We start from the raw sequence: 23,379 nt of genomic DNA, 5'->3' as shown, positions 1-23,379 counted from the left end.
ACATATGGCAACGACTATGCGCGGCGCATTTTGGAACCTTTGACGTTTCTTATCATCAGTGAAAAATGGCGCGTTCCTTTTTTTCAGACTCATTTTCTTTCATTTCCTTAGCAAAATGCTCTTCCATGTTCGACAGGAAGCTGGTGCCAATTTTGCTGATCGGTGATTCACTGCCTGAGAAGCCGCAGCACCTTGTTCTGCTGCCCTGCGAAGTCTGCATGGACACGTGACATGGCCATTTTGTCTCAGGTCATCATCATCATCATCATCATGGCCGGGTTTCGGCCCGGTTTCTTGCGCCTAGAGGAACTGGAAACAAGTGCCACCATAACAGGACACTGGCCTCCCACTTTGTTTAGACAATGAAACAAGGCCGGGCAATTCCTGTAGTGATCAATGTAAGGTTAATATTGCCTGGGCCGCCGTCACCATATGGGAGACTGCGTGCTCGCCGCAGCCAGACGGTCATATCCGCTGCTTGTCGCTGCACTCATCATGGCGGCTACGCTGCCTGTCAGGGCGGATCTCTTGGAGAGCTTGTGCGCGATCCTCGACGACCCGGAGCCGTGTCTGGACGGCGCCAGGGTCAGGCGCCACGAATGGGAAGCGACCACCACGCGGGGACCTTTCCAGGAGATCGTGGACAGTTCGTCTCAGCGGGAAGCCACGGTTGCCCACGACGTGCCGTGGAAGCCCGGAAGGGTCGTCTTCAAGGGTATGCTCAACGCCTTCTTGAATGATCGCGAATTGTAACGGCATGCGTTTCCACCAATGGTAAAAAAAGTAAATTTATTTCACCGCTTGGAATCGTGACTTGATCTCTTTTGTCGGTTTCAGTAGCGGACAGATCTTCAGTTGCCGTATGGGCAATCTGAAGCCAGGACAAAGCTTTTCCTCCTCTACCATCCCTTTCACACTTTTAAGGCGAAAGCTTTTTCTTGCCCAATGCTTCGTGGGATCAGAAAACATCATTTGTACCCCTCAATCACCTAGAGATCGATAGCGAAATCAACCACCGATAATTATGATATTAGTCATGTACGTCAAGCATGGATAGTCATGGTTACAGTGCCTGACGTCGATCATAACAGCTCAATGTAGATGGTGCCACTGCAGGACCAGACATTGCCCACTCCGTCCCCTCTCTTTTTTTCTTACGTTTTCTTTATTTTTTTCAATTGTTTATACATTGGCGCGGGCACCCAACGGTGGCTGCCTGTCAGAAAGGGTATGGCTTCATCTATCTATTTACGAGGGAGCATCAAAAGGTTTACTTATCACCATAAAGCTAAAAAAAAAGCGTATAATAGTCACTTCGGTGGTCAAAGTTAGTTCTTCACGTAGCCAGCCTTTCTTCATCTATTTCAAGTACTCTGTGGAAGTCCCCCGCTGCTCAAAAAACATTTGTTCTACTTCGAAAATGGCACCCACTCCGTCGCCAAATCGCCAATCATGAAGTGGTTTCTTCATCTAGGGAAAAAAGAAAGAGTCGCTTGGCGCAAGGTCGGGCGAATAAGGTGAATGCTTCAAAAGTTCATACTCCAACTGCTGGGCGGCAACAACAGATGCTTGGGCCATATGGACGCGTGCATTAATTGCCGGCCAGGAGACGACGCTGTGCTGATCATGCGACGGCGTTTTTGTTTCAGTGCATCACAATCCAGAAGGATGAGTTATCGCAGTTGAGGGTCTCATCCATCGGAAGGTAATCGGTTAAGATTATTCCGCGGCTATCAAAAAAACAGCGTCACCTTCCCGGCAGTTTTCTGGACTTTCGCCTTCTTGAGAGGGCGGGAGGGGGGGGGGGGGGTGATGGATGTTTCTACTTCTTGCTTAGTTCTTTGATCTCCGGATCGAGAGGTATACCCAGCTCTTGTCCATAGTGACGAAAAAAAAAATCGTCGCCATTTCGCTCCAACAGAGTCAAATTCTTTTGGGAAAAGTGGCGAGCTTGCTTTTGAAGAGGTGTCTACAAGCCATGTACCAGCGTGCATGACACCTTATTCATGTGCAGTTCCTCCACGCAGTTCCGTAACGTCCAAGTCCAGTCTCTGACATTACTCTTTCTATGGTTGATCTTCTGTTGTCGAGGATAACGACCTCCACTTTTTTCACCATGGCAAGATCATCGTTGATTGAGGGTCTGCCCACTCGTGGCTCGTCTGTCAGGGACATGTGACCACCTTGGAAGTTCCTCTTCCGGCTCAAAAAAAATATATGTGATAGGCTTTCATCCCCATAGACAGCTTTTATTTCGTCATGAATTTGCTGTGTGTTGTTGCCCTTCAAATGGAGCAACTTTAAACACTTTGGGCTTCAATTTTGTTCATCATGTATAGTTGATGTTTTACAGCCTATAAAAACTTACTTTAGACAAAGATTTGATATTTGCACAAGTATGCATGGCAATGGCACGTGATTATGCGCAAAAAGTTTCGCTGAAATATCTCTATAGTTTCTTTATTATAATTAAAACTTTTGCATGCCCACTCGTATCTACATGTCTGAACACGCCAGTCGGTGGTACTCCATATGCAGTACAACGCATTAGAAGTGTCGACACGGGGCGCATGAACAGAACAGCAAGAGAGAAATGCTTTCGCATTGTCGCACGCAAGGATCGTGTTGGCGACGATGAGGCACGTTTTTTTTTTTTTTCTTTTAGATCGATCGCTTGCTCTCACGGAATGTAAAAGTTTGCGTGCAACACGTAAAGAAGAAAATCAGCCTAAATCATGACTTGGCTATTGGGAAGCCTACTCAAAGGCAGAAATTCGCCTGTTACATATCTTTTAGCGCGTTTTACTCTATAGGCGCGTTCTGTTCTCAGCCGTCACTGCATGTGGTGGTTTTTGTGCTGTGGTTACCACAAGCAACTGGAGCCATATATGTATCCTTAATTCCCAAAGGTACGCTTCTCGGCGAGTTGTGCGAATGGGTGGAGCTAACAAGATGCGCCAGGAACTCGCTTTGGAATGGAAAAGTTTCTCTCCAGGGAAAAGTTCATCAATGACCTGCAATGACCGGTTGTTAAACCCTAAACGAACTATACTGGGACAAAACGCTATTTTTTCAGATGCCTCAGCAGCTGGGACCACTGTCGGCAAGATCATATGATCATTTAAAAGACGAACTTTTCCAAGCGTTCAATTCTGAGTCTGTCACCGTAGAAATGTCGGCATGTGTCCTCTGCGTTTCAATCTGGCAAATATCCGCGTTTATAAGCTTCTATGCATATACGAAGTTCTAACTGACGTTAAATTTAGCATGGGAAAATGCACACTTGATGATGTATTATGACAGGTATAACTCAATTGCCTGCTCATGTTAGGGCCAAATTTTGTTGTGGTTTTCTTACGCCGCATCTTGCCTTAGTTAATTGGCAGTTGCTCCGACAACCAACCCGTCTTCGATCAGCTTGAAGGGCTGCCTGTTAGACATGCATGCACACCATTTTCAGGCAGGACCCCAGCACGGCATGGCGCAGATTTCGGCGCCAATTGGTCGGTTCCCGCGTCGGAACCCCGACCGCCGCTGGAGATCGACTTCGACAACGTCACTTACACCGTGGACGACCCGATCCTGCCCTGGAAAATCATCGAATACTTTGCGAATCTACAGGTATATACAAAAATATAAATGCTCGAGCGAGCTGATGAAGCACGTACGCCCTGCGAAAAATGGTATACGTGGCAGAAATTGACACCTGTGTGCGACCTCTTATCGTCCGTGTGCATATTTTTTTAACGTGCCATTCTTCGCAAAAAATGCGGGTGTATACACACAGTAAGAAGACAGAAAGCGGTGGTATCGACTACTGAAAATCTTGATCACACCCTACAACCAAAAATGACCGCATATAAGAGCAGTAAATATATATAACATCTCCCATACCACACTGCCTAAAAATTTCCAAGATCACTGCAGAATCTGCACAGGAGAAATTCATAAGCCTGAGCGTTGTGTTGTCCACGAGACGAGTCAGCAGGATTCCGCGAGTGACAGATACGGCGCCTTTCCTTTCATACAAACCAATTATAGAGCTCCGGTGAATCCCACCTTCCTCCCTTACGGCGCGGTTTAGGTGTTCACAGAGCAAGTGTGACAGATACTGCGTCTTACCCTTCCTGTGACTCAATTTCAATGTCAATTCCGGTGAACTATGATGCGCTCAACGGAATACTGGTTGTGTTGTTGTGGCCGTAGGCAGAAGGAAAAGAAAATGCACGGGCCTGCTACTGGCTCTGTAGCTGAGTCACCTCCGCTGCCTGATTGATTTATAGGAAGGGAAAGGCCTGGTAACTGTCTCACTTGTTTTCTGTGGACACCTCAACCGCGCCGTAAGCGAAGAGAGGGCGATGGGAATCAAAGTGGAAAGAGAAAGAGGAGCCGTAGTGGAGGGCTGCGGAGTAATTTCGACCACCTGGGGATCTTTAACGTGCACTGACATCGCACAGCACACTCGGGCAGACAGAAGAGAAAATAGAGAAGAAAGAAAAGGAAGAGGGAGAGAAAGCCGCGCGCCGCAACAACAGCCGTCGTCCACCACCAAAGCGGTGGCGGGTGCAATGACGGCCTACAAATTCGGTGGCAGGCTATCCCCCACCGCAAGCGGCAGTGACCGACCTGTCCCAGCCCCATCAGGGGAGTTAGTGTTCGACAAGGTGCGCGCAACGTACCGTGTGCAGCAGCAACTCCCAGGCTTACGCACTTCTGCACTGAGACACGTGACCGGAAGCTTAGCTAGATTCTCAGCTTAGGATTACCGCAAGTGCTCAACAGCCACACTCCTTTGTTTGTACCAAGGAGGTTATACATAGAAGTTTTATACAACCTCTTTGGTTTGCACTTGCTCCAAATAGCTTACATGAGGTGAGGCTTATTTCACTTACCCGAAGTATCCCGTATGCAAGTGTCCGAACCCGCCTCGGTGTTTTTGTACACGCAATTTTGGGCGAGCGACGCCCCTTTTTAGGCTTAGCTAAGCCTCCTTTCCTCGGTAGATTATTTTAACCTCCAAGACACTGCTTCGGAGTAAGCAAAGCTACTAGATGGCCAAAGTGTGCGCGCCCCGATGAAGGCCATTCCTATTGACATTTGTGGTCACTGGATACCTGACACAGGTGGAGGTGTCATATGTGGAGAACGTGGAAAAGCGCAAGGCTTACTCCGGCTACCTGTTCCGCAAGATGAACGTCTACCTTTCGGTGGTCGGAGGCGACGCGACCATCAAGCTGGATCCGCGGGGCTACTTTTCTCCCGAGTTCTTCGTCAAACTCGTCAACCACCTCTCCATCTTCCTGGTGCTCGTCATGACGGTTATGCTGGCCTGGTTCGTCGGCTTTCTGGCCTACTGGTACTACTGGGGCCAATGGGAGACCCGACCGCCATCTGATACCGTCAAGAACGGTGGCGACGCTGGTGGCCTCGGCGGGGACAAACGGGGAGTCTTGAGCCGTGGTCGACTTCGAGCAGCCATCAGGCCAGAAGTCTGTGGCGGCAAAGTGCGGTCCCGTTCGTGTGACGACCGTTACGGCTTGGACTCGTAGGCATCCGAGATGCCGTTTTTCTTGCGAAGAAACAAGGAATGCGTTATCAGGAGCAGTTTAGCAACAAATCGCTTGCACTTCGTCTTCGATTATGATATATATGAGAAAGCTCTTGGATTTCAGGTGCTTTAGAAGTTCCTTGTTTCTTTATAGTCTTGATTTGTCTACGCAAAGTGTCGCGTGTCATAATTGGTTAAACTGCAACGAAATGTATTTTATAGAACTGCAAAGTTGCAAAACACGCACTGTAATTCTGTCTTCTAATTTCATATGACATCAGCGCATTTCTTGACGGCTGTATAGCATACTACTTAAACCTACGATCAGGTTCTCAGATTCGTGTGGAGAAACACAACTGCGTATACCTTACGGTTTTTGAGAAATCGAAGTTTTCAAAGATATATATAGATGCTGATGGCATGAGCGGCCTGGCCGCACTTGGGCGTAAGTCAGTGGTGCCGTTACTTGCGCCGCCACGGGGCTGGGCGGCAGCACAGGGCTGGGCGGGAGCATGGAGCTGGGCGGAAGGACATCAGCGATGTGATCTTGAACGGCACGCCGTATGGTAGGGGCCAAAGACGGAGCCATGTCAGGAGCAAGGCGGCCAGTATCCTGTAACTGAGGGACCAGCGATAGCTGGCGGGCTTCGGTCATTAGCGGATCGACACGCTTGCATAGGTCCACGATGTCCTCTATGTAACTAGTGAACGACTCTTCGACTTGCTGAGTGCGCTCACGCAAGCGTTGTTCTGCCCGGAGCTTGCGAACTGCAGGGCGGCCGAACACTTCTGCAAAATTCTTTTTAAATGCAGACCAAGATGGCAGGTCTGCCTCATGGTTGCGAAACCAGAGGTTCGCCACGTCAGTCAGATAAAAGATTACGTTGCTTAGCTTGATAGCGTCGTCCCATCTGTTGTAGCTACTGACGCGCTCATATGCCGACAACCAATCGTCGACGTCCTGGTCGCCTGTGCCACTGAAGAGGCACGGATCACGCTGCCGTAGAGCTCCAGAACACAGCACGGTGGTTGGGAGGGGCGACGATGTCGAGGCAGTGTCGTCCGGCATGCTGGAAGCAGAGGGTAATGTGCGGCTTCTTAGTTCCAGGGTGGACGGGAACGTACCCAGCACCTCCACCAATTGTAGGGGTGTGCTTATTCGGTAAACCCAGATGGATCCAGCCGCTCAGGAGGGACTCGCAGCGGAGCGTCAGGCGTGACGAAAGAGCAAGGCAGCGAACTTCTTCGTCCTTGAGAGCGGCAGCACGCGACATATATATATATATATATATATATATATATATATATATATATATATATATATATATATATATATATATATATATATATATATATATATATATATATATATATATATATATATATATATATATATTCACTATTGAATTTCCCTGCCTCATTAGTCAAAATCAAACTCCATATATATCAATGTATAAACGTTGCTCACACCAGATCGAACGCTGTGGTCCGTGAAAAGGGCCTGCTTATACCACAATTATTTGGACTACAGTATTTCTAAATAATTATAAAAGTTATGACAAAGCTTGCCTTGCTTCCGGTTACCAAATATTGGGTTATTTTAAGCTGCATGCTAGACCTGCTGAGTCGGGCGATTGCTAGATGACTGGATTTCTCGAACCTTCGCGGCCGATGAAAATGTGGGGTGTGCGGAGAAATTTCACTTTCAGCCTGCTTATGTAAGACTTCATCAACAAACTGAACTGGGTCCTGCATCAATCGACTACAAAATATGCTTTCACTGAAAACTGGATTTTTTAATAAGAGGTGGGAAAGATTGAAAAAAAAAAAAAAATTAAATACGAGCCGTTTTCAGAGGTAAACTATTGTTAGGGCTTTTTTTTTTTTTTTTTTTTTTCTTTCGTGGATCCCGTAAGCCATAGACTACGCAGCCATTCCTTTCTAAGCTGTGGTCGCGAACTCCATTCCAGTCTTCATGCATCGGGTTTGCATCGAGGCAAGGAAAATATATTTAAATTCGTTTTTTCTCAGAAAGAAATTAATGTGCACTTGCTATCGGACAAACATCTACACTGTCAGAAGTGATTGGACGGTGTTGTACTCAGTTGCTCCTCAATAGCGGCCCTAAACTGTGTTTTGTCGATCGCAAACGGACCTCCTGAGCACCTCCTAGCTGAGCGAAGGTGGCTCAGCTACAAAGCCAGTAGCAGGCCCGCGAATTTTCTTTCTCTTCTTCCTACAGCCGCAACAACACCCACACGAACGATGTGTTTTCACTTTTTATTACCTGATTTATTTATATTTATTTTTAGACATTGGATTTTAGCATCAGCAAATATCGGCCTTTCATTCTTGACACCTTTGAATGCATTTTCATTTTTCCACTTATTTCAATAATTAATTGATCAATCACACTCTATACATTTTCTTAATTAGCATTGTCAAGTATTGGATTTTGAGTCTGGGTAGTTCGACACATTTGAACCCCCTTTTTCCAGTTTTTTTTTTTTTCATTTCTTCACTTACGTAATTGATCAATTACACTCTCTCAATTTTCTTAAGCACTGTCAAGCACTAGCTTTTCATTCTGAGATTTTGGCATCTTTGGAGCCCCTTGTTCCCATATTTGTATTTATTTGATTAATTAATTATAATGATTTCGTTACCTCATCATTGCCTACAAAACCACCCACTCATCAATCACTAGTATAAATACTACAAACTACTATGATACAATGTTTTTTTTTTTTTTTTTTTTTTTTTTTTTTTTTTTTTTTTTTTTTACGCAACTCCTGGTTATTTCTGGCATTCGGTGCCGACTATCACTACTATACGACCACTTCTATTACTACGGGGTTTCGGCCGAACGAGCTGTATAAGTAATTCTAGCCTTTGTCTCCCTAATGGAGTATTATTTGTATCTCTTGAACTAATAAAGCACAACAAGGCTCATTATAAGCACCCCGGTCGACACACACCCTGAACCAAGATGTAAGAATATTCTTACGCCGCTCCCTCAACTAAGGTCCCCCATAACGCCAATCATTAAAATTAACTTCGCTCCTCTTGTATATTATTGTCTGCACAAGCTTTGCATTGTCCGATTTCGAATTTATGGCCGATTCCTCCTGATTCCCGTTTTTTTTTTTTTTTTTCTACGATTCCTCCATCTGTAGTGTTAGATGGGAAGTGAATAAACTTTGACTTTGACTGAATGAATTGGGCTACGTCATGCTTGCAGCACTCGTTAATTAGTATTTGCGTCAATATTTTGCTAATACACACTGCTTAGTCACGGTGACTTGCTGAACCAGAAAAAAAAAAAAAACACTAAAGAGAACTAAATAAATCAGTGCAGTTTATAGGGATCCGGATATACAAAAATATGAAATCGCCAAGAGAGCGCACGTTGTAAAAGCGACGGAGAGGCGGTATGATTTCATATGTTTAAGTGTGAAATGCAGAGTACCGCGCAGAACGTGGCATAGTAGTAATGCGCGCCGAACACACTGACATTCACGCAGAATGAGAACGGGAGCCTACTCGCAGTTTCGGTTTTGTTATTAGTAGGATGATGATAATTTGTCTTCTGCAAGATTGCCCACATCATTACCATGAGTCCTGTTATTTGCTATTTGCCTAGATTTTAATTCTATTGTCAAAACGCTTACATTTCAAGTTGATCATTATTAAACGCCAAGACCATGGCCAAAGCTGTCTTCAAAAATTTTACTTTGTGACTGGTGGCGTCACCTGCAGACAATTAATAGAGCTATTAAGTGGCTATAAAAAGGTTTTTGTTTGCACAGATTAGCTGGTAGTATGTTTTGTAGGTAGCGCGTTAACAAATAAAAATACCCATGGTTGCAAAATAATTTGTGTGATAGTATTGACAGTATTTTGAAGTAGAACCACTGGAGCAGAATCTCTTCTTCACTGATGTGTACAAATCGTGCACATATTTTGAGTGGCGTGCGGCATTTTCGCTGGGAACAAGAATCCGAGATCGCGACACCCTCAGTGATTCTTCTCGCTACGTCGACAGGTAGGGACTAGTGTTTTCTTATTCTTGGTTGTGTTATCTTGGTCAGTCATGAATTGTCGGGTTTTCGTCGTCACGAAACGTGAGCGACACGTTGACGCGGCGCCGCGCTGAAAGCAAACTGCTCACTTTACATTTTTGTCTGCACTTGCTTGTCGTTTCAGGAGTTAACGATGACAAAGTTGATGCAGTGGTTACTAGGTCTGTCCATATTCTTGGCGATATGGGGCGCGCTTCTTTCGCAAAGGATGGGCGCTGCGGAGACTCATATTTGGCTGGTAAGCTGAATAGAAGATCGACTCATCGGTTCTTCGCGCTCGGAATTAAATATGATTTTCACTTATTTTCTGTCTTGCTCATCTTTCCAGCTCCCCGTATACGCCTGCGTCCTCTTTGGAGTAAGTTTGAAACCGTTTCCTGCAGTCTTGCGCTTCATTTATTGCGGAATGTAGAGCGGCCTGAAGCAGTACAATCTTAGAACTTTAAGCCCTCAATCGGCAAGCGCCTCTAATGAAAGCCTCCATCACCAAGCAGTAGTCCATTGTCGAAGAGCTTTAATGGGGCCCACACACAAAATTAGTCGCGGGGAAATTCGTGTGCCTTATTGCAATATCGACTTCGTTTTGCAGGTGTATGCTGCCTCAGTTGTTATTTACCGGGTACTCACATTTAACAACTGTGAAGAAGCTGCAGCTGAACTAAAGAAGGTACGTAGTTCTATATTATTTTGGCTACAACCATAATTTGATGTAACTATATGTTGTCGTTCATTAGGTTTTATTAACCGTTACCTTATGCCAACATCGTTATGGTGTCTTTTTATTGGTGAGTGCGGTCAAGGCATCAATACCTTCCATCCACACAGTCTAAACTAGGCAGTGAAAGCTCTGTTCTTGAACCAGCATGGTATCCCGAACATCGAATGAAAACTGCTTATAGTATGTTTGTGCTTACTCCGTCACGTTAAAAACAAAAAAAGGTATCACGTTTTGAAGCAACAACGCAGAATTACAATACAGTACTCTAAACAAGGTGTGCACAAGCACCTAGCCCTGGGTTTAATGTAAGGTTTAATGTTTCAATGTGACTGAAGCTGTGACAATCCAGGTAGAACGAGAGGAAAAAGATGGTTTACATGGTATGAAGGAGCACTGAACAAGGGTAAAAAGGGTACACCTCAGTTCGCAGGTCGAGCCAACGTTTCGACAAGTGGACTTGTCTTTATTTGCTAAGCTGTGACAGACATTTTAGGGCAGGGCTCCGGAAATTTCGACCACCTGGGGTTCTCTAGCATCTGCTGACATTGCACAGTGCAAGGGCACCTGTCTTTCTGTCTACATTGAAAACCAGCTGCAGTGGCTGGGTTCGAACTCTCATCCTTGGGTTCATTAGCTAAGCACCCCAACTGCGGAGCCACTGTGTTGACACCACAAGCAGAAGAGTTTGTTAAGCAGATACTGAATGGAACTAATGAAAACAAACCTTGGAGAAAGAACACGCTATGGCTAGGATGTGCGTCGCATCATTCTGCTCTGCTCTTGTGGAATGCTGCTGGACCAGCTCTCCTGTCGGTCTGTAGTAGCGAATGATGCACACATGCTTACTTAAATTTGGTGATGCCCAAGTTTACCTCTGCGAACCGTGCTATTAGATTGCTTTTCCAGTTATGACAATTGGTTCATGTGTGCTTGTCTGCCTTCACATTGGCATTTAAGCTAAAATAGCTGCTGAAGCATGAGTATCTGTTTGCTTAAAGGGGTATACATACCAAATATTTCTACTTTGAAATTGTGTAAGACACTAGCAAACATGGATCATAGCATGAAATTCTCCTTTGCTCAGTAAATGAATGTTAAATGTCATCTCTCTTAACAGATACAGGTTTGGTTTCAGCAGCCAACGATGGTTTCAACATCACAAGTGATTATGAGGTCATGTGAGGCACATAAAAATTGCATTGTAGAAGCTCTTTGCCTAGTCACTGTCATTTCGTCTTATGGAGCAGTTTGACATAAGAGGTGGCATGAATTAATACTAAGCAGCAATTACATTCCAGCTTTTGTATGCCTCACATGATCTCATACTCATGACGTCGTAACCTTTGTCTGGCAATCTGAAAGCGAGTCTGAAGCTGCAGACTAAAAAAAAAAAAAACTCAACTACAAATGGTTTATTATGCTTTTCATGTGGTGATCTGTTTACTAATGTCATGCATGTCATTCCAAGGCAGAATCGCGCTGTCTCCATCTTGTTAAAGGGACAACTATGCATCACTGTGACTGCTATATAAGTACTGTACAGATGTGAGCAGGTTTATATAGACCACTGCAGCAGTGTGCTTTGGGATAAATATAGTGAAATCTTGGTGAAGCTACCCTGTTATGGACATATTATTAATGATTTTGTCATTTTTATGAGACCTGCATGCTGGTGCTAATACTGCCTGTGGAACTCGGTACCTTTGTTAAATATTTACTTTTCCATCTCAACAAGAGCATCACTTCAGCGTTTTAGACTGAAAATTGTCTAGAATCTAGACGATTATTCGCTCATCTGTATGCGTTAGTTAGATGTGAAACAACTGCTAGCACAAAGTGGGAGAGCTTTCTGTGCAAAACTTGCTGATGAATAGTGTCTGTGTAAGCCACATTGTCGCCACTGGCATGGCCATAATCAAGTATTCACACATGCATTATGTCGTCCGAGGTGGTTCCATGTGTTGCAGTTTGCACACACTGCTCCTTGTTTAGGGAGCCTCATAAATAACTGGAAATGGTTTCACTGTTTTATTAATCAGAGTAGTAGTGTTGTCATGGATATCGTTCACCTTTTCATGTCAAGTCCAGTGTGATACTAAACAAGGAAACAAACACAAACTTTACTGTAGAACGACCGTTCTTGCTAAGAAACTTAGTCTAGAAGAAAGGTAAGCAGACATTAAATGGCACTCTATGCTGAATGCAGCATGACACATGTGATAGACCAAAGTAGAAGTACTGATTTTAGTATAGCTGGTTAAGCAGCGTGGGAAAATTCTTGCTCATGTGGCATCCACAGTGCCAACAATATGGTATATAGTCCTGAGTGCACCAACAGAAACACTCCCAATTCTTACTCTTCATTGGGAAAAAAAAATGGCTTAAGTGATAGCTATTTTTGCACCATGCCTCACACGTTCTCTTTTTGTTGCAGCAAATTGTGGAAGCTCGCGAGGATCTCAAGAAGCGGGGGTACAAGTTTGACTGACGATGCTTGTTGGACGTTGGAGTAAATTATATATTTTGATACCAAAGCCGACGACAGAGGTCCGTGGGCTAATGTCATTCCACTAATAATTGTGCCTCCCAATGTTTGTGCACTCTAATTAATGATCTATATTGCATTCATGTCATTTTGTAAGTATGGAATAAAACTTTATTATATTTTGGACATCTTATTGGCTGAGCTTTTCTTTTTAGCTGTAAAAAGAGCTCAATGTACAAGGAATTTTGGTGGACACTAGCTCAACCTTTAAGGTCATAATGTGATAGCGTTATGGCTACTGGCTGCAGCTCCCTTTGCGATTCTCTAAGTATGTGCACTGTCGGTTGTGTAATCACGATTCCTTAATCTGTGCCTCTACGTAGTGATTAGCATACAGTCGTAAGCTACCACATTATGAGAAAGACTCAAAATCAACCACAGCTCTGCTTTAACCAAGACAAGCTGTACAAATATGACTGCACAGCCTAAGAGCAACATGTCTAACTTAGAATCCAAGATCTGCAGGTTTCAATTTTCTTCTCAAAGGAACAGCCTGAGCTGGCAGCTCTGGTACTATGTCGAGTGCTCTCGGCAGAGGAGACTGTGGTTATAGAGTGGCTTCAAATAGCTCCCATCTTAGAGGTGAGAGCTCTCTCAGATGCCCAGGGCTTTGGCAAGATAAAATGATGTGTGGCAGAGAGCACCAAGCGACGCTTGGACTACTGGTGGCAAAAGGGTGCAGTGCATTGTGGGAATATGCAGGCAGGCCGGTAATAGAATTAGGAATGTTAAGTGTTTTGTGCAGTAGTAACCAGTAAGGAAGAGACAGTTTATTTTTCAAAACTTGCTTTTAGTGCTTTTTTGCCATAGCTCCACCACGCTCCGAGATGGGGGCAAACCGTTGAAAAGGGGACGGACAGCCGTCATCACCATAACGTCTGAAAACACCCTCGACTGATCAGTGTTCAGCCACCACGTGACCTGCAAACTACCACAAACCAGAGGCACTTGTCGTTTTTCACAATGCCAAACTTTCTGGATAATGGGACGTTTAATGCTGTGGCTTAGCATTCCATTCTGCGAACAGTGTCAAATCACCGGCCTTCAAATCATTGCAGAATCTTTGTGTTCTCATGTAGTGGGCACCAAGCAAATAAATACCTCTGCGGTGGTCAAATGAAAGGAAAGCATAGAACAAAAAACTGCAACAACTTCCATTTATTTCCAGAAGTGTATCAACATGAAAATATTATGCAATAAGGAAATGTTTATGAGAATAGCAATGAACAGCTGTGATAGCTGCCCTAATTGCGCTCAGAAGCAATGTTAAGGGCACTTTAAGTACCCTTGCACTACTGGTGAGCAAGGCCCTCCTGAAGCACCACAAGACTGACAGATTCCAACCTTTTTCACACATTTTCACAACAGTCAATTTGTATGCTGAACAAGATAGGTGCAGCCTTCACACCTAAAATACAAGCAATAATGGCACCAGTACGAGATTTTGCCCTCCAATCTGTGGCTTCTCTTTACCAGCTTCTTGCCAGTAATCTATTAAACAACCAGCAAAACATACCGTAACGCAAAAACCAGGCAGTGCAATGAACAGAAATGCCAGCCTTCTCACCACATTATGAAAAACATTTTCTGGCAGATGAGCAAACAGAAAGTAACAGTGAATTTGTTTGAACCAAGCACAGTGAACTGTGCTATTCACAAAATGTGTGTCCTGACTTGCAGTCTTCAGCAAATGACGTTTGTAAACACATTGCAGCGTGTAATAGAAGATGTTTTTTTCATGACTTATTTGCAACAGCTTTGACGTGCATTGGATGCACAGACTCCGCTGCATGCCAATCAATCATGAAAAAATAAATGTTTGCAAGCTGTTTAGAAAGAATCGCATCCCTTGGTTCAACAAAGTGCTCTGACAAATGAACAGTGATGAGCTCAACAGGGTGACTATGAAGTTCGTATATGCGCAAATCTTATACGTGCTGGACGTGCAAGAAGTGGCCATGGTGTAATTCCAAACCACCCCCAGACGGAACGGAAGTGTAAAACGACATGCAGGTACTTTGAGGAGTGGCGATGGTGGCCGTATTAACAGAGCGGCAGGCGGTCACGTGAAGAGTTGTGTCCATTGAGGCCAGCTTGCACCGTGCAGAAAGCATCATGGTTACCAGGCTAAACGGATGCAACCTTTCGGGCGCCCGCCTCACCTTCTGGCAACAAATATGGTCACTGACACCACAGAGACAAACACTATCGCACAAAAACACCTATTTCAATAAACCTGCACACAGGTGCAAAATACCGACTGTTACAACACCAAACGCAAACTGTAATGCTTTCATTAGTTAAATCATTCGCATATTCACGCCGATATTCCACACACAGATAGCATACAACCGTCTATCGTTTTTAATACCAGTTTAGATGATGTATACTTGTCTAATTCACCAAAATTTATTCGAAATTAGCGTCGTCCGCAGCATCGGTATCTAAAAAAGGTTTCCTATTGGTCGCCAGTGCTACAGACGACGCAGCTTTCTAATCAATTCTGCTCGAATCAAGCAAGGGCATAATCCCAATTGGTATTAAAAACGATAGATGGTTGTATGCTGTCTGTGTGCTGTATTTCAGTGCGAATAATCGAGCAATGAAACAGACAGAATCATATTACGGTTTGCATTTAACGTTGCAACATTACTCTGGAACTAACAAGCTGCACTAAGAACGTTTGTTCAAATCTATGTTAAAATATGGCATTCAAAGAAATGTGTCTAGGGAAAGACCGCTACTGGTTACTTCTGCTAGCTGCATAGGGACTGCACAGAGTAGATCACAGGTCCTCGCATGAAACTTCTGAGGTGGCATTTGTACCTGCCCAGCCTAGCAAAATAAACTAGCAAAAGCATGTCAATCCACGTCTATTCACGTCCGCTCATGCACCCCCAAGGAATGATGGATGCAAGACAAAAGAAGATAAACAAATTTCAGTGTAACCTTTCTTTAAAATGCACACAAACCAGATAAAACACAATGCTCATCAAAGTTGCAAAGTCTAGCGGTTCCTTCCTGTATGATCACTGAGATCCTGGATGAATCACTACATGTTCCTGCTCTTGAACATTCGACATAAGGTGTGATGAAGCAAGTTTAATACACACGCACACTGAAGGCTTGTACGATATGGCAACATCTCCGACAACCTCTGAAAATAAAACTGGCCATAAACGAACCAGCAGAAGGTCTGTGCAGGTTTATATCAAGACAGAAATAAAAATCGGATAAGCTGTGGTCAGTTTACAGAAAGGCAGCTGATGTGCCTATGAAATTCTCCTGCAACCAAAACAAAGTAAGAATTCGAGCACACGAAATTCCCACTTTCCTTCTAGTGTGCATCCTTAGAACTATACTAAGTAAAAACCATCACCATTCACACAGGTGCTGAGACGTAAAAACAGTTACATTCTGTGAACTTGCCTTCAGAAGCTTGCAATAATGCTATGAACATCATTCAAAGTAAAAACAGACTTGCTACTCTTGTTTAGCGACAGTTCAAACCTTGCCAGCAACTGTCGCAGGCTAGGTTAAATGTAGTCGGCTGTTTCGCAAAGAGCAAACACTATATGACTAATATTGCTGGCTTCTTGCTCAAACTCCATTCATACCAGAGCACGGAAGAGCTATAGACACGACTTGGAACACCTGCTTTGATGTGCAATGATGGAATTCTTAAAAACGAGTTGATCTCCGCATACACAAAAGAGAACTTCCAAAAAGAAACTTCATAAGGCCACAAAGCGATGCAAAGGTAGTGTGACTAGTGGGCAGACAAAGAGAGGAAACAGCAAACACTGAGTAAAACTTGCTCATGAAAATGTATCCTGAGTGCTAGGTTAGCAACAGTAGTATTAACATTAAAAGTCATGGACACAAGGCACTAGCTCGTATAAGCTTTTGAACCAATGTGTCACACTTGAAGAGTGGTGCCTTTATTACAAAGGAGGGTGACAAGACACTCTTGAAAAGCTTGCCTCCTCTCCCACTAATTCAGAGAGAAAAATTGTTCTAACAGAGCACTTCAGTGTTGCCCGAGGGCTGAAAAGGCACATGGTTTGTTTACTGTTCGTTTCAAGTGTGCTGTTTTGCATCTTGGGTGAGGTAAAAAAACACAGCTGTTTAAAACGTAGCAGAATCTACAGTTGGGACATTGTATTCGTGTGACCGTGCATGAAAAGGGAGTTCTGAACTGTGGCTGCTTTTACATCACAACCAGAAAGTTCAGAAACGCGATATGTTTGATCAGTTTTAACAGCCACAATGCAGTAATAGGCAGAAGCCTGTAAACTGCTGTCCAATGTGCTCAAAGACTAGGACAATTTGCAAAATTTTTACTGCGCACTGCGAGCCGTGATGTCATAATGAATGCTGACATCAGCGGTATGGCTGTAGCAAGGCTCTCAACTGTGTGCTTGTAGTTAAGAGGGAAAAAAAAAATAAAAACATAGTTTGCAGGTATGAAAGAATGCAAAAGGGAAAAAATAAAAAGAAAAAATACGCAGCCTGCCCTCTCAAAGGAGGAGTCTCTGGTCTCCATCACAGTTTTGTGCAGCATGCCGCCTTGTGCCCGACCTTGCTGGAGTTGAGCGAGATTCGGCGCAGGTCCTCGTCGGTCAGGTGTCCGACGGGATCGTGGGTGTTCTTGAGTTCGGTGGCGAGCATGACAAACACCGATTCAATGTTGGTGTTTTCCTTGGCGCTCGTCTCGATGGTGGCCATGAACTCGGGGTATTGGTCGGCCAGTCCTTGAGCCTCTTCCTGTGTGACTTCTCGCAAGCTCTCACAGTCGCATTTGTTCCCTGCATCGTGTATGGCAGAAAAAAAACAACATGAAAGCAATGTTTCAGGGGCTTGCATGGACAGTGTCAATTGGGCTCCTTCAAAAACACAGGAACCTGTGCAAACAGGTTTTCAAACTGCACCAGCGAATCCTCTTCAGGGATCAAATCTACAAAATTAAATACAGACCCACAGCTTTAACTAGTATGAACAGTCACTAAAAAATTGAACCAAGCCGTATAGGCTCTCTGGATAACTTTCTAATGGTATTTTAGGTCAACCACGTGAAAACATTCACAGAAACACTAACTCACCTACGAGCAGCAGTGGCACATTGCAACCTGTGTACCTCCGCACTTCTTCAACCCAGCGCGGAAGGCTGAGGAATGACGACCTCTTTGTGATATCATAAACTATGATGACACCGTTGGCGCTGCGATAGTAGCTCTGGGTTATAGTGCGGAAACGCTCCTGTCCCGCCGTGTCCCATATCTGGAGCTGCAAAGCGAAGCAATATTATCAGTCGCAACACATATATATGCTGTCAGAATACTAGACAACCCCAATCGGCTCTCTCGCCTACATTTAGTGCTAAAAGAAAAAAAAAAAAGAAGGTATGACTGAGGCCTCCACGTTTAAATTCCAAAAGCAAAACACATCAAGCCAATTGCTTTGTTACGGTGCGCGAAATCGAAGTACGATTTCAGGTTACACAAGACCTGACGGCGGCTCTTTTGTGAAGAAAGCTACGCTGGCACTGACAGGTTCAGAGAAGACATGCAGTAGCGGTACATGCGGCAGGGGAATTTAGGCAGTTGCCTTTCACATATTGGCGGAGGACGATTCAAGGATAAGGAGATAGAGATGGAATTCGGTTTTCCTCGTAACTCTGCCCCGGAAGGTCGCTGAAGCGTATCCAGTCAATGACGACGCTACCGATTCGACCTGAGTCAACAATTGATACAATTGCTTCTCAATCAACGACGGTAGCGTGAGGCAGTTTATAAATAGGCGTGTAATCACACGCCCCCAAAAGCAGCTGTGCTGTTTTCTCGGTAGCAAATGACAGCTCTGAGGCGCCGATCGGTTTATAAACAAGCGAGGCTTCGAACGCGGACACCGCAAGAAATCGCCGACGGCGGTGTCATCTGTGAAGTGGCATTCCAGAGGCACTGATGCAGCTCTTACCTTCACTTTCTTGCCTTCGACTGTGAGCGTTTTCATGGCGAAGTCGACGCCGATGGTGTTGCCGTGTCGCTCAACATACATTCCACTCTTGAAGCGGTGGACGACGCAAGTTTTGCCAACGCCGCAGTCGCCTATCAGAACTATCTTGAAGAGAAAGTCAAAGTGGTCGTCGTCGCTCATAATTCCTGACGGGCGACGCACCCAAGCAGAGTCCGCGATAAGCACCTGCTGATTCGCGCAGCTCACTTCAAAAATATTCGTAGGGCGGCTGGCAATCTGTTCAGGGCAAATCAAAGGCGGACATGTTGGATCACGTGATCAAAAGAGCGATCCGCGCGACTGCAGCGCCGTGTTGTCCGTGCGGCTAGCGCGGGCTCGTTTAAACCTTCAAATCGCCTACTTTGGACCTTTGGACACAACCAGGTAGCATATATGAAGGATACCATTTAAATTATTATCATAAGCTAGAATTCGACTCAATTTTAACTAATTTATTGTTTGTAAGCATTCGCCTAAGAAATTATTGAACTATTTTCGCAGATACCTAAACAGAGAAAAAATCTGCACGAGCAAACGGAAGAACCGGAAATGGACACGGAAAAGTTCTAACGGAGATACTAAAAAAGAAATCGACTTCATAATGTGTTCAACCCCCGCCATTGTGCAGGATGTAGAGGTAATCGGGAAAGTGCGATGCAGTGACCACAGGATGGTGAGGTCCCGAATTAGCCTAAATCTGAAGAAGGAACGCAACAGATTACTTGCACCAGGAATACGAACTGCTTATAAGAAGGCGCTCGGGTTACCCATGAAAGCATCTACGCAGCGTCTGCTAAAACTGGGGGTGTACAATACGGCTGATGAACTGATTAGCGCCCATCTTACAAGCCAGGTAATGCGACTGGCCACAACCAAGACTGGTCGCAGGGTCTTAGAAAATTTGAACATTTGCTTTCCACGACAAGTGGCTGGGAGACAAGATATACCTCAAGAGTGGAAGAGCAAATTCCTTACGCTTACGCTCCCCAAAAACATGCACCCGGAGCATCATCATGTTTTACGAGTGGCGAGAAGCAAGAAGATGAACGAATCTTATTCAAGAGAAGAAGGAGCCTTCTTCGTGGACGCTGCGGGTCCTGTAGCGGGGATATCAACCATATCAGTGGTGCATCAAATGCAGGTCGTGGACGGGCTTTCAGCTTGTAACGGGGATACGTAGGCTATGGAGGAAGTGGCGATAGCCCTAGCCGCAACGCACTCCGCATCGAAATACATAGTTACAGATTCCCAGTTAGCTTATAGAAACTATACGCGTGGCAGAATCGCGCCGCTAGCCTGCAAAATTCTGAGTCAGTGTAGGACTTCAGCTGCACAGAAGAAGCTAATATGGGTGCCAGGTCACCGGGGAGTTGAAGGAAACGAGCGCGCACACGCTTCGGCCCGAGCTTTTCTTCCCCGGAATCCTTCTACGTCTTCCCTTGCTGATTTAGGCTCCCCATCTCCGTTAACAACATATTCAGAGATATTACAGCATTTGCGCCTTGAAAGGCAGACATTCTCGAAGCCCGCTAAAGGTCTCAGTAAATCAGAAGAGTGTCACCTTCGAAGGTTACAAACTATGTCATTTATTAATCCAGCAACACTTCACGCCATTGAGCCCGAATCCTTTTCGGCGCAGTGCAAATTTTGTGGCCAGATGGCTAACTTATACCATGTGTTATGGGCTTGTCAACAAAATACCAGTAATGACATAATAAATCAGCCAACGTGGGAAGGCTGGGAGGCGGCCCTGTTCAGCTGGGACCTCGAGGAACAACGAGCCCTCGTCGAAAGAGCACGGGCAGCGGCTTTTACCAACGGTGTCCCGGACTAGGGACCCGACCAGCCTTCCCTTAATCTAAGCCAATGTCCATAAATGCTTTCATCATCATCATCATCATCATCATCATCATCATCATCATCATCAGGAATATGACATTGCTGTAATGGCATTAAAGTCAGAAAGGTTTCGAGGGACCTGAGACCCCCCCCAAATTTTAAGAGGTGTCTGATACCCTCCGCAATTGAATGTATAAGGGCTGCATAAATATGAAGCAGGCTATCATCTTTTATCATTTTCAGTGAGTTTTAATAGGAGCCATTAGCACATTTTCTAGAACCGGAGGTATAGAAAACTAATTTCTCCCTTTTGTATAAAATGGTATGCGAGGCGGGCCACCCAGCCGCTTTTTTTCTCTCCCTTTTATTTCCTTTTCCGCCTGTTCTCGAATCACTAGAGACCCCCCTCCGATGGAGCCAGAATTTAAGCACTGGGTGGTGGATGAACATTTCCTAAAGAAAAAAAGGGGAGGGTATGGGGAGAGAGTGCAGCACGGATGCAGCAATAATGCTCAATTGAGATAAAGCAGAGCTTTCACCTCTGATTCTTTATCCTTAAAACAGAACGACCTCACAGATAGCTATTGGAAAATACTAGCGCACTCGAGATAGGGAGGCAGATAAATTCATATTATATTTTCTAATAACTCTCTGTTCTGTATAGCTCTATATTGCTCTGTATAGTCTCACTGCGGATCTGCGCCATTTTTATTTGTGCGTACAGCTTTCACAGCTCGGCAAGTGCTGAAGAAACTAACGTTTAAAATATGGCTCTTTGTACTATTTTACTGCTGCAGACTTGTGGTTTACATCATTGCTGTTAAAACAGTGTGAATATGATTCTTTTGTTTTGAGTCATGGTCGTATTCCTGAACCGTGTGTGGCGCGTTCATGTCTCGCCTATTAGTATGGATGTTCCTGGGTATGTTAAACGAATGTTTTATAGCGAGAGATAAACTACGCTAACCACCCCGCCTCTTCGTCGTGGTCGCATTGACCTTGAGCCGTTGCCTAGCAACCGCTAGAAGGAGAAGAAGAAGTCGTGGGAGGCGGTAGCTGACAGCTGACATGGCCGAGCACTAACTGGACGGAGGGCTTCTTGACATAACTTTCGACAGGAGCTGCCAACTCGGGCCTCTTCTTTCATATGGGAGGGTAATACCACAACCAGCCTGCCAAAGTCTTTGCATTCACGTTATCCCTAGGCCACGCAGACACGTTCATACGGCTCGGTTAAAGCGGGGCTTTATATGCTGGCGGGTAGCTGACGCTATCGCGTCATCATGAAGGTGGGTGTGAAAACAGAGAGAAAGAGGTACCGTAGTGAAGGGCTTCGGACCACCGTGTGATGGAGGCTTTCGCCTCATCGCACTTTAGTGGTCAAAAGTGCCCCCTATGGCATAAATAAAGCTGAAACCATAGATTAAACTACTGTGTGCAAAAGCCATGTGTTTACTTTCAAGCCGAACCTAAGCGTATACCATGCAGGTAGCTCTCTCGTAACTCCAGGTTTAACCACATGCTAAACCACAGCTATTTTTTTTCCCTCGAATGACCTGGGAGAAACCAGTTTGACTGGGCTGTGAAGCAGGTGTGGGGGGAAAATCCGCAGCTTTTTTCTGTGCTATGGGCACAGCCCAGTCTCCAATATGGCAGCGCCCATTGGCCAATTTTAAAACGGTTTCATTGTGTTATTTCTTGGCTCTGTTTCCAGCCGTGTCTAGCCGTTGAGTATGCTGCTTTGAATAAGTTGTGTTAGTTTCACAAGGGTTTCAGTGCTGCCTCCAAAAGTGGAGTGTCGGGGCTATGCTGGTAACCGTATTTATAACCTTGCTCTTGCGCTGCTCTGTCGTGTGCGCTTTCCCTCGGCGCATGTTCTAGTTTGTGCTGCCAACATTGCAGCTTGTCGGTCTATGTCATTCTTCATGCGTGTGCTGTCCTCGGGCTTGGGAAATCCATCAGCCGAGCTCGTCGGCATGTATTTTCTAGTGGTTCCGCGTAATCCATGGCTTCCTTAATTTGTACTAAAAATGTATATACTTTTAGAAATTCAAAGTACTTTTACAAGCGACAGCTATGTTACCTGCACTGCCTACTAAACCCGGCTATTGTTGCGATGATGATGATGACGATGGCGATGATGATAATGTTGGCAAGTCTCTTTGTACATTTCGTGCAGAAGCGACTTCATGAAATTATTCGCTGAATAATGCACACGTTGCTCTTGTGAGCGTAAACACGACCGTCGCTTATACGGGGCGGGGTCAATTTCCGGGCCGTATATTTGCTGTTTCTATTGGAAAAGACCGCGCGTACAGCGCCGAAAGACGGGGCACTTGGAGGGCGCGGAAGAACTTGTCGAGGCGCTAACAACAATGGATGTATGGATGGATGGAATATAGGAGTGTACCCTTTGAAACGGAGTGGTAGCAGTAGCTATCATGCTTATTTTTCTCCCTATATTTAATTATTGTTTTAGATTGGTTAACTATACCATCATTCTATTTATTAAATTTTTGTTTCTACATTACTAACATTATGTCACTTCTCTGCTTTTAAGCCACCAACCTTCCAGTCGTTTTTTGCTAGCTTTCACCACCGGTTTATTCACCCGGCCACTGGCATCTCTAAA

The 23,379-nt window shown here is 44.8% G+C and overlaps 3 protein-coding genes across 3 annotated transcripts; 2 read left to right on the top strand and 1 right to left on the bottom strand.

Annotated features, from left to right (window-relative positions):
- Nucleotides 1-432: 432 nt before the first annotated feature.
- On the top strand, nt 433-5,549 carry LOC146179347 (uncharacterized). Its single transcript, XM_084580178.1, has 3 exons — nt 433-715; nt 3,461-3,621; nt 5,124-5,549. Exons 1-3 carry the CDS (start codon nt 433-435, stop codon nt 5,547-5,549), a joined length of 870 nt encoding a protein of 289 aa, XP_084436304.1.
- A 3,833-nt stretch (nt 5,550-9,382) lies between these two features.
- Dpm3 (Dolichyl-phosphate mannosyltransferase subunit 3) lies at nt 9,383-13,019 on the top strand. Its single transcript, XM_084578982.1, has 5 exons — nt 9,383-9,593; nt 9,755-9,868; nt 9,959-9,988; nt 10,220-10,297; nt 12,783-13,019. Exons 2-5 carry the CDS (start codon nt 9,764-9,766, stop codon nt 12,834-12,836), a joined length of 267 nt encoding a protein of 88 aa, XP_084435108.1. The 5' UTR covers nt 9,383-9,593; nt 9,755-9,763; the 3' UTR covers nt 12,837-13,019.
- A 1,017-nt stretch (nt 13,020-14,036) lies between these two features.
- LOC146179345 (ras-related protein Rab-43-like) lies at nt 14,037-19,201 on the bottom strand. Its single transcript, XM_084578981.1, has 3 exons — nt 18,870-19,201; nt 17,996-18,179; nt 14,037-17,701 (listed from the first exon to the last, which is right to left on the bottom strand). Exons 1-3 carry the CDS (start codon nt 19,047-19,049, stop codon nt 17,439-17,441), a joined length of 627 nt encoding a protein of 208 aa, XP_084435107.1. The 5' UTR covers nt 19,050-19,201; the 3' UTR covers nt 14,037-17,438.
- Between the last annotated feature and the right edge of the window lie 4,178 nt (nt 19,202-23,379).

Source organism: Amblyomma maculatum, chromosome 9 (assembly GCF_055883805.1).
Source record: "Amblyomma maculatum isolate TAMU_Amacu chromosome 9, ASM5588380v1, whole genome shotgun sequence".
Lineage (NCBI taxonomy): Eukaryota > Metazoa > Arthropoda > Arachnida > Ixodida > Ixodidae > Amblyomma > Amblyomma maculatum.
This window is presented reverse-complemented; position numbering and strand designations above follow the sequence as displayed.